The sequence below is a fragment of the Drosophila eugracilis genome, unplaced genomic scaffold, assembly GCF_018153835.1.
Source record: "Drosophila eugracilis isolate 14026-0451.02 unplaced genomic scaffold, ASM1815383v1 contig_90, whole genome shotgun sequence".
In the NCBI taxonomy this organism is placed as follows: domain Eukaryota; kingdom Metazoa; phylum Arthropoda; class Insecta; order Diptera; family Drosophilidae; genus Drosophila; species Drosophila eugracilis.
The window spans coordinates 2,038,434-2,050,697 of NW_024573812.1; the positions used below are offsets into that span (position 1 = coordinate 2,038,434).

General features: G+C 41.7%; 1 protein-coding gene across 1 annotated transcript in view; it reads left to right on the forward strand.

Annotated features, from left to right (window-relative positions):
- Positions 1 to 12,264, forward strand: part of LOC108112515 — a 75,042-nt gene that overhangs the window by 57,180 nt on the left and 5,598 nt on the right. The window contains 6 exon segments of the mRNA XM_041819679.1: positions 1,092 to 1,216; positions 1,700 to 1,855; positions 4,089 to 4,499; positions 10,092 to 10,307; positions 10,971 to 11,104; positions 11,259 to 11,354. Coding sequence (XP_041675613.1) covers positions 1,092 to 1,216; positions 1,700 to 1,855; positions 4,089 to 4,499; positions 10,092 to 10,307; positions 10,971 to 11,104; positions 11,259 to 11,354 — 1,138 coding nt within the window.

Consider the following 12,264-nt stretch of genomic DNA (forward strand, 5'->3'; position numbering starts at 1 on the left):
TCAATGTCATCGTGTGTCAGTTGTTCATTTGTAGCTGCCACTCATGAATGTTGCACTTTTTCTTTCTAACAAAATTCCCTGAAAATGTGTTTTCATGTTTTTGTGTACTTTACGCATTTTGCAACGGAGAACAACAACAACTTAATAAATATTGTACCAACTGAATTTATGTGCCAGTACATCTGTGTGTGTGTGTTTGTGTTCATCTGTGTGCATAAGCCACTTACAAACAATCAACGTCGAGTCCTAGGCCTCTGAGCCTGGCTCTGCCTCAACAATTGCCCCATTGTGGCTCCTTCCACATCCCGAACCAGCCATTCAGTCTTTTCGAATTTTATTCTTCTTCTGTTTTTTTTTTTTTTTTTGCTGTTTCTGCCTGGTAAATAAAACAAAAGTGCCACAGGGGCAGGAAGGCAGGAAGGCGAGAAGGAAGCCCTTGCAAATTGGTTGTATATATATCTGGCTTTCTCTCGCTTTTCGCTTTATAAATATGAAACTGAAATGAATTCGATGTGTACACAATATAAATAACACAATAATTTGCATAAACCGTTGGCGGAATTGAGAGATCCCGGCCGAAGTACGACGAGATCACGACGAGATTGTAAAATCCTATACTCGGCCCAGTGATTAATCGACCAATTTCCTGTAAATCCAATTAGGTTGAGTATAGCGCTGCAAAATGTCTGTTTATATTTTAAATACAATTCTTTTTAATGTGTTCCTTGTCCAAGCACACACACACACACACACACGCACAAATAAGTAACATCGGCACTGATTAATGTGCATTGTCCGTTGTCCATTTTGTCCTTTGTCCACTCTCCATTGTTCATCCGCCATTGTTTGCTGTTGTCACTGTGTGCGTATAGCGTATAGATATACAAAAACATAAAATACCATAAGAGCAGCCTTCAAATGCAATATCTGTTCATAGGATTTATGAACATATGTTTAGCCATTTGTATGGCCCTTGTTGTTGTTTTTTTTTTTATAAGAGACGGGGAGAAAGGGAAAGGGAAGAAAAGTGCAACATTTGCGACTCCATTAAGTACACCTAGTAACGCCTTTTTGAATCATCTCCCTCACAGGCGCAATGGAGCCTCCAGCACAGCCTCTGAGCCGCTGCGTCCTAATCTGGATGGCAGCCACCACCTGCAGGAGTACACCTACAAGAAGATAACGGCCTGCGATGTCTGCTCTCAGATACTAAGAGGTGGGTGTGACTAGAAATAGTTAGGAAAGCTCTCATTTCTCTTTGTTTTAAACTTAAAGTAGATTTTAATAGCTAAATTCCTTAAGTATTTTCGGTTTAAAACGAGCCATTAACTAACCATAAACACAAGAGGGTAAATAAAATTAGAAAGCCATGAATACTAAGCTCAAGCATGACCAAAATCGTGTTCTTAATGGGTACTTAGGGCATTGTATAATCGCTGCACTGAACTTCAGCACTTAAACTCTTATAAAAACATACTCAAGGCTTGCCACTAATTAAGCTCAAACTTAAGAAATTTTCAGAAGAATCGAATTTTACTTAACAAAATATTAAATTACTTAAACAGATTAGAAAACTTTAAGTTTAATCATAACTATAATTACAACTTAAATCAGTACTTTTGGGTATTGTAAAGTCGTTGCTCTAGCTTACCTTCTCCTTGTATAAAACCATTCTTAAACCGTTGCCGCTTTTCCACAGGCCACACACGCCAGGGATTGCGGTGCCGCATCTGCAAGCTGAACGCCCATGGAGACTGTGCCCCCAATCTGCCGCGCTGCCAGCCGAAGCAGAAGCTGCTGCGGCGTCAGAAGAGCACCTCGGAGCTGGAGAATCGCGTTGATATCGAGGAAGAAAGTGAGTATCTGGCACGCACCAGCATCACAGCCATGGCCCCAGAAACAGTAAAAACAGCTAAAACAGAAAAACAGAATACGGCAAACATACAGATTTAAACTGAAAAGCAGGCTAAGCACACACACTCACATACTAACATACGTACTAACCGCTTGAGGCAGGCTAACGACTTGCATGGGAAATTGTGCGATGCGATGCGATGCGATGTGCTGTGAAATTCCCCAACAATTTGTTCGACTGGCCGTGCCCGAACTATGTTTGCATCGGGGCATTAGCATGTCCTGCCGCTGCTGTTGCATGCAGCAGGAGGAGACCCAGAATATCCACCTTGAAAATTGGAAAATAGGAGTCCAAGCGAAATGAATGCATTTCGTTCTTTGTCTAACTCCACTCCAGACCACCTTTACCTGTTCTTCTTTTTTTTTTTTGTTATTCCTTTTTGGATCAGACCACATCAGCAACATTTTGTTTGCCGCTTGGCAAACATTTATTGATTCCAGTTGTTGGCCAAAGAGAATGCCGAGTGGGAGTGGCCTGGTATATCAGTTGATTTCACAATGGATTTATGGCACTCGTGGGGCATACAGATTGTGGCACTTGTGATTTGTGTCGCAAATTCTCTAGACCTCAGCGAACAAGAACTTTTGCAATTTCCCTGGCTCCTTCGGTTACCCACTCATACACACACACACACACACCCACACACATATAACTAGACGTACACACACACGTATTGTAAAATACCCTTAGAGCTCCATAGACGATGATGATGATTTCCTGCTCATTGAACTGTAAACAATTGTCAGGAGGAAAATAGAATCTGTTGCATACCTTGCGGGTGCGACTCTGCCATTTATGTAGTTTAACTATCAACCACACAAATTCCAAATTGCCAACTCTCGACATTTATTTGATTAAATCAATATGAACTCCTCTTCCCTTCCCCCCAAAAAAAATGATACTCAACCACAACAACGAAACTATGTTAAACACAAAATAGCCTCGCCACAGGAGTCGCTTGTTGCAGCTGCAGCAGATCAGCCGGATGATCCGAGTCCCAATCTGAATATGAATCTGAATCCGAATCCGACTTCGAATCCCAATCCGAGCGCAAATCAATTGAATGTGCCAAATGCGAAGTTCCGTCAAAAGACGCCCTTCATGCATCGCATTGCGCAGCTAGGTATTCCAAAAATGAACCGTATTATCTCGATTTAGTATGTGCCATAAGAACGTACATCAAACATCAACTTTATATATATATATATATTCGTATAGATATGCGCCAGATACTCGATTGAAATGCGCTTGACCTTATGATTTTGTTTCGTACTTTGTGTTTGACTGTTGCGCTTTGACCCACTTAATTAGCGAGATATTCAGCGAATGACAACCAGCTCAAAAGTAAATCTAAGATACACACACACACTCTTTACACACAAACACACTCTCTCACCAAGAAACACAAATATTTTAAGACCACACACACACAAGGTTTCTGGCAAATCAAAGACCCCCCAATTGGTTAATAGAGCTGGGGGACCACTCAACGAAGTTCAGTTCAAGTAGTGGAGCATGTTATAGCCGCAAAAATACTCAGTACTCAGTAATCAGCATTCAGTAATTATCGAAAAAAAGTTCACTAGAATCTTGCCTCACTTCTCATACCGCATAAATATTGTTGGCTACTTGGTTTTTTGAAACGGTTTTCTTTGGGTACCACATCTTAGACATCTGGCTCATGGACAACAAGTTGCCAACCCCAAGCTGGTGGCCTAGAGTAAAAGTAACATCCAGCTTAGCTGATCGTTAATATATGTAATTACCAACCAACCAACCAGTCCACCTTTCTCACACACACTCTCTTTATGTATAAATTAAAAAAGTCATGACAAGTTCCCTGAAAAGTTAACCCTTCATCAAAACTCATCACCAATTATCGAATATCGCCCCTGAAACCACTTGCAATTTGTACTAATGCACTTCAACAATGCATCAACAACATCATCATCCCAATCCGACAACTGAAAAACGATATTGAATCGAACCAAATCCGAATAATTGAAAATCGAAAATCAAAAACTGGCCCTTCATCAACCGTACCAACTTGTCAATGTCTTCGGCACCAAAAAAATCAAAAAAATTAAAAAAACAAATAAAGAAATAACCGAAATCGATCAAATTTATCGCGTGCTGAAACAAGCCGGCGAACTCAAATCCGGGCATCTTGCAGCAGGCGCCGACAAATCCGTCCAGGGCAAGCAATTGGATGGCAGCGTCGCTGGAGGATCGGCACTTCCGGTTCCGGTTCTTTCCGAGCGGGAAATGGGTAGGGCACCACCGCCGGATATACCAATTGTCAGTGTCTCGGAATTGGTCCTGCAGGAGCAGCAGCAGCAGCAACAGCAGCAACATCAGCAGCAGCAACAGCAACATCAACAGCAGCAACAGCTACAGCAGCAACATCAGCAACAGCAACGAAGTCTGGCATCGGTGGCGCAGGCGGCAGCAGTACGAGCAGGACGAGGTGTACGTCCGCCGCCTGTGGCCATGCCCATTCTGGGTGTGCAATTGCAACAACAGGAACTGCAGCAGCAACGCGGCGGTCTGCCAGTGCCCAGCCAAGATATATCTAGTAGCTCAGGTCCGACAAGTCGCCAAAATGCAGCCAAAGTAGTTTGTGTTATTCTCTACCTTCAAACTCTCTCTCTCTGTTTCTCTGTTTCTCTATATATATCTCAATGCATTTTTTCGCTCATTTAACATTTTTGCAATTATTTTGAGAATCCGTTTTGGTTGTAGTTTTCGGTTTTGGTTTTCGGTTTCCCACCTCTCTCTCTCTCCCCTCTTATTTGTATATCTCAAAGTTCCCGGATCCCGTCTCAGTGCCTCAGCTTAACCATTAAACTGCATTTTGCATAACCAAACTATCGTAATGTCCAAAATAAGTCACCAGCTCCATCTAGTTAACGGGCTAACTTTCTCTCTCTCATTTTGTGCACCCGAACCGTAGAGCAGTCAGTAGTAGTTCATCTCTATCCACATAGATGCATTAGTCACACACAATTGCATTCCCTTTTAGCGAACATATTTAGATTTGGCAAAACAATTTCAATTTCACTCACATTGCGCTAACCAAATAATTGCTCATACGCCCCATTGCTTCGCTTTGGACTTTTGCTGGATTTTTTCGGCCAGCTTTAAAAACACAAACACCCACAGCCACAAACATCAGAAAAACACACACACACCGAAACCTAATAACTCACAATATATACTATATATAAATAATATGCATTTTGTGTATACTATACTCGTACATAATTTATTCTAGAGTTGAAATTTGAATTTGAATTTGAATTTGGAATCGCTATTGACTGAAGCCGTTGCCGAAATATCTAGTACTTTGTAGCTTAGCCAACATCAATTATAGCTTACGCAAACACCATGTAGCATCTACGTATCATATTTAGTTGAACGTAATTAATTTGTGTATGCCAAACACTTTGTTTTCCTTTAAACATCCTGATTTCCCTAGCCTCTCTCTCTCTCTCTCTCTCTGTATGCAAATATCAGCATCGAGCCCAAGCCAGTGCACACAATCAACAGCGAGTGAGTGAATGGTGGGACGTGTGTTTGTCTACGCGAATGAGCCTCAATTAAAGTACATGGTCTACTCTTTCTCTCCGTTCTTGGTCTTGTCTTTTGTCTTCCCAAGAGCAATCGCAGTGGCAACAACGACATTGCCTTTTTGTCGCCTACTTAGGGCCACAATTCAGACCACCGCTCCCCTTTTTGGCCGCAAAGTGCCCTAAATCTTGGCAAAGTGCGCACATAATTAGCGCCACAACTCTTGCTGACTGGCAACCTGCAACTAGCAACTGGCAACTGGCAACATTGCAACTTGCAACTAGGCAAGTACAACTGCAACATTCCCCTGCGGTCTGCAGTTGCATTATTCCAATTAGGAGTGTGTAAATGTGCAGCACCGAACTGATTGATTGAAGATTGCCTCTTGCGGTTGCCTGTGTTGCCCTGTTGCCTTGTTGCCTTGTTGCCCCATTGTCCTTGCAGCAACCATACATCTTGCGTCTGACCCCAATTAGTTGTAAGTACAGTTCCATCCGAATTCCGAACACAGAACTCACATCTTAGATAATTAAACTGATTTAATACGCTTTAATGAGTAAATTAAGAAATACATATATATATCTATATATTCTTTCGTGTCCATATCTTTTTTGCCAATTTTCGTTTCGCTTGCCAAACTCAAATTTACCAACCAATAACCCAACCAACCAACCAACCACATCAAACACCAACACCAAGAACCGCGATATGGCCAGTTCTTTGCCCCCGTATCGAATATGTCCAGCTCGGCGTACATCAGCAATGGCATCGGCATCAACTACTATACGGGGAATAGCCAGCAGATGGCATCGTACATGCAACAGATACCTGCAACATCCTCCAACTCGGCAGGACCATCACCAGCCCATCAGCAGCAGCAGCAACAGCAATCCGGGAGCAGCACCAGTGGCAGCAGCATCAACTATCCAACGAATGATCCAGGATTACGGAGGCGACTCTTCGCCGGAATCAGGCCACTATCAGTGTTTGGGCGTCTAAGACAGCAGAGATCGTCGCAACATCGATCGATCTCATTGCCAGAAAGTAATTACGTGACACTGCAGCATCATAACCACAGCCAAGGCAGAGGGGACAGCAATAGACAACACCACAATGTTCTTACCAAGAGTCCAATCATGCCGATGCAGAAATCGTTCCATCTCCCAGCCAGCACTAGCAGCACCACAACACCATCATCAAATCTCGGGGATGCCTATGATGATAATATTATCATAGATCCCGATCCCATTCTAGACATGAGTTCTCGTTGGAACAGTACTGCATTTGTTTTCCCACTCGAAATCGATGTTTAGATTGTGTTTCCGTGTTCTGTGTATCTTTTTCAATTTATTTCCCCCCGTTTAGAGTCTGGGCCACACCGAAGTTTGTCCTTAACTGTCTGTCGTACGTGTGTGTCTGTGCGTGTTTTTTCTTATTTTTTCTTTTGGTTGATTGTTGGCCAATAATGCCGAAAAGATATTTGAAATGGCAAGATGCGTTTTAATTATATCAATTTGGGAGTCTGCCTATCTGGGAAGTGGCAAAGCTCGAGACCAGCCCAGCCCAGCAGAGCACAGCCAAGCTCAGCTCAGCTCTATAGACCAGCATTAAAACAATGGTCGGATTAAATGCCAATTAGTCTTAACCCAGTTTACACTTCAGGCAAATGGCTCATTTCCGTTGCAACAGCAACAGCAGCAGCAGCAGTAGCTGCAACATCAACAGCAACTGCAACGCCATCATTTGTATACATGGCCGAGTTCCTTTTGCGCTGAAAGCAGCTTCATCATTCTTCAGCTTGGCTGGAGTCGAATGGGAAACTTACTCCATGGAGTGCATTTTCATCCTCCTACACTTGGAAAGGTGATATTTTTTGGGGGGTAAAATCTTACTCAAGAAAGGTTTTTAGTTTTTGAAGATAAATTTAAATAAAAAGTAGAGGTTCTGCCAATTTTAGAAGATTTTTTTTAACAATAAACTTAAAATATAGTTTCATGTTGTATAGTTTATTTAATAACCAAAAATCTTTTACTTTTGGGAAAACATTTTAACTGAAATAACATTTCTCAGTGTAAGCTAAGTGCAATATGCTTCACCACATTTAAAATGAATGGCTGAATCAGAAACACTAGGTAAAAGTTCCAAAACTAATTTTTAGAAAATAAAGCTGTTTTAATCTTCAAAAGCCAACATTGGGATTAGGCTCTTGCTGTGTTAAGGATTCAATTTAAATCTGAAATCTGCTTGAGAGAATTTACTAAGTAAAAAACAACCTTTTTTCCCAGTATATCCTTTTTTTCTGGAACTTCTCATCCTGCCACTGTTTATGCCGCAGCTTCAGGACTACTGTTGCTGTTGGTACTGCCGTGTAAATTACAAGCCATTGTCAACTTTTGTGCAAAAATTCAGCCGCACAACTTGGTAGTGGGGTTTTGGTTATATAGGGGGTGTGTGGGGGTGCGAGGGGAAATGTGGAAAGTTGAATGCTGGGAGCTGCGAGCTGTGAGCTGTGAGCTGTTTTCAGCTGGATGCTGCATACAAATGTTGCAGACGGGCCAAAAAACTTTTTCGCCAAGGCGCGAGTTCATTTGTGCTTAATGTTTGCTGCATTTTTAATGCCACTCCTCGCGCAGAGAGAAAGCGAGACGCAAGTTTAAAGTCGCGCTGCCAACTTTTTGTCTTAGGCCAAGCTAACTTCTTGTCGATGGGTGGGAATAGGAGGGGGGAGGACGGGCGGATAGGGCGGATGGCTTGGGGGCCGAGGTCGGTCCCAGGCCGAACATAATTATGCTAAAAATTGTTATGACACACAATCTTTTTGCGCTCCTTATTTTTCTTTCCGTTTTGGGTCTGCCTTTCGTTTTGGCCTTCCTTTTAGCCATACCCCATACCCCTACACCCCCTCTCCATCCATTCTACCCCTGCATGCTGTTGCTCTTGCCACCTCGTAGTTGCCAGTCTCGACTTCCTTGTGGCAAGGAAGAGAAGAAGAGAAGTTCTAGCAGAGAAGCTCTGTGCACTTATTTTCACAGGATTATGTTTCTGCTCTATTACTCGGGCCAGGGGATGCTGGTCTTATGGTCTTCTTTCGCTCCGACGGTCTCCTTTTCGGGCCATCCTCGGGCTTGTTTTGGTTTGCTTTATGCATGAACGCTGTCTTAATGTTTAATATTTTCTTTCGGGCTTCTTGTCTTCATTTAACTTAATTAGTTTTAATTCACATTCACTCTGCGATTCAGTCAGTGGGAGAAAGTCCTCCTCTTTGCCGGAGCTGCTAATCGATCGAAAAGCTACTAACTGCCTAACACGAAGCTAAAACTGGTCTCAGACTATAAGATATATATATTATATATGATATATACTTGATACAGCATCAGCGAATCCGAAGTCCGAAACAACGCGACCCTTTGGCGAACCTTTGATGCTGCTTAAGAACCCGGAGTCCAATCCGGATGAGTCCAAGGGCAATCGACGAGTGCGTTAAGGAGGAAGAGGGTGGAGGCGGAGCCCAAAACACTCTTTAATTTAATACAGTTCTAAATCGATTTACATATATATATATATATTGTTTAAGTTCTTGATTTCGATTATACCCTAGACACCTAGCCCAATTGATGTTCTAAATGCAGCACAGTAATTATTATTAAATACTCCACCTAGTTAAATTTACCCCCTACTTACATATTTCTATCGTACTATATATCTTAGTTAATTTCGATTCTGCGAATGTGCTCGTGCCACAGAGAGCAAGTGTTAAATGTATATTACGATTAAAGTATTAAGTCATTTCTGATTACACCGCAACTATAATCTAAATGTTGTATGATTGTTGTAAATATTGCACATGAAAAACCAAAATCCAAAAACCATATCCAAAAACACACACTTCACCCACAAAACGAATGACTATAATAACACGAATAAATTGCAAAACGATATCTGGCTTTCTCTCACTCTAAGGATAAACACGAATCACCTTCATCTGGCACAGGGCGATGGAAATGAGTTTTCTATGATTTTCTCTATATCTAAATATTTATTTATAGTCAAAATCCGAATTGGCCAACACCAAAACACACACTCTCACACGCACACAGCTGTGCTCTTAAGTTGGCTTTTGATTTTTGCGGCAACTGAAACGGGAAACTAGAAACTAAAACACTGGACATGCCACAAAAATACTCTCACACACTCGCTGTCTCTTCCTGAACGTGTCGAATGTTGCTCTGTTGCAAAAAAAAAAAACATAAAAACTATAAAAAACAAAACAAAAATCTTTAATTGCCTTGATTAAGCTACAATCTTTCTATCGATGTCCTTTGCCAAAAAAAAAGGTCACTAAGTGTTAAACGTCTTTTTGAGTTACTTTTGTCGAGTTCTTTTTTTTTTTGGGTTTTTGTTTAGATTTCGTAGACGCCTAGATTCCAAAATTTGGACTTACCAAATGCTTAACAAACGAAATTAAAACCAACAAATTTTTATTCCATTGCCATTTTTTTTGCCAACTGTGTTTTGTCCGACACACAACAACAACAACAACAACAACTAACTATAACCATGTACCAAAAACAAAAAAAAAAAAATGAAAAAAAAACAACAACAACAGCACCGCACTCACCGCGCCGCCAAAAGTTGAACTTACGCATGAAATCCCTGAGCCTGGACTCGCCCGAATCGTCGGAGCTGCATGGCCAGTTCAGACGACGGGCCCAACTGCCCGGCACGGGTGCCTCGACATCGGCTGGCTCCGGTTACTATCATGGTGGGTCCGGAGGCCACTTGGAGCACAGCACTCCGCCGTCGAACAACAGCCGTCTGCACTGTAAGTAGCAACCCAGTAAACGTTTCCGGTTCCGCCGTACCTCCCGGTCCCCATACCGTAACAAATAATATAACCGAATATCGTTACCGGACACCGACGTACGCTGCACCACCACCACCAGTCCAACTAGTCCACCACCCACCCATCCACAGCGGGCACCTCTAACTAATCTCAGTTCCCCTCTAATCTAATTTCTAATAAGAACTAAAGAACTAGTATGTATTAACACTCTCACACGCTAACTAAACTTTTCTATTAACTGCTTACTACTTACTATTACTATGTAAATACGTTGAAGTACAGTAAAGATCGAGTAAAGTAAACTTTCGTTGAGTAGTTCGATTTCGTTCACATCTTATCTAAGTAGTTAATAGCAGCTTTAAGATACATGCCAACCGTAGACTAACTAACTTCATCTGCTAACACATACACTCTACATACATCTTCAACTTCGGAGGGGGCACTATATCCTCCCTAACTCCCCCTCTTTAAACGTATATGTGTATAATTTATCTGTACAATATCTATATATCTTTCTTTTTCCATGAATATTCTTCTGATTTTTTCGTTCATCCACTTGCATTCGATTAACCAAACCAAACCGTAACCGTAACCATTGAGCCTGTCCTGGAGCAGGGACTAACGCATCCAAAACCATTACAGCACCATCGAGCCCCTCGCATCCGGGCCGCAAGCTGCTCTATGCCACACGTGGAATGCGTGGTGGCAGTGTCGATTTGCCGGACGAGATGGAGAAGTCACAGTCATCGGCCAGCACATCGCCATGCCTCTCACCCGTAAGACATCCCCAGGTAGACCCCCCATTCCTACTCCTTTTTTCATGGGTTTTTCTTTGTTTTCATTTTGCCTGCCAATCCAATTCATAGTTTGATAGTTTGCACTACCAGTATTAACCCTATTCCAAAACGCGCTTAACCCATTCTTTTCAAGAAAACACATCGTCTGTTGCCAACGAATCTGTATGTTATCATCTATAACTTCAAGGCACGACATGCCGATGAGCTGGACCTCAAAGCTGGCTACAAGGTGAGCTAACCCTCCTCTATCTAACATACTTCATAAATGTAATACCCCTACTGTGCGATATCCATAAATGAATGAGTGTATGAATAATAAACAAAGCGCTTTGTTTAATCCGCTAAGCGTTGTACTTAATTCGCACAATGGCTGCCAGGGAAATTGGTTAACTAAATCAGAAACATATACTCGCACTCGTACTCGCCCTGGCTTGTTTACTCTGAGCTCTTTATTCAATATTAAAACGAATGAAACGAACAATGGCAACAAAAACTTGTTTATTTATCATACAACCGACCATATATAGAGGAAGCTATTTTTCCACTGCGTAAACAGGGCGAAACAAACAGTGAATAAGAAGAAATAATAATAGTTACCCACTTTTTGTGTACATTCTCTGATTGCGAGTGCCTGCCCACCCGCCACCTCTGCTGCCGCTGGCAAAGTGTTCAATATTTACAGATTAGCTTTTGTTTGGACTTGCATCCTTGTTCGCGAGCTGCTCTTCCATTTGGTTCCAGGATAGAGTTAAACTTTTCCTTTATGGCCAGCCAGCCAGTAAAAGCCTGGCTGCTTTTACGAATTTAATGCGTGGATCGATAAAGGCTTTGCCTTAGCTTCCCTTCTAGTTAATAACTATAATATAATATCTTTATAGTTCGGGTGATGTCATATAGCATTCGTACTTTTCTCAAACTTTTAGAAGTAGTTTTTTGTTTGTTATAGTTTCAGCAGGTGAAGGAGGTGTCTCTGACCATTAAAAGCGTTTATATAGCTTCCTTCCATCCTCCAGTTGGTTTCTTTGCAAACTATTCTTTTAGTTCTAAGAATATTAAGATTTTCTTAAGAAGATAAATCTGTTGATTAGTGTAGGCTATATTATGGTCCCTAATCAAGCAAATCTCTCAATCTTAAAACT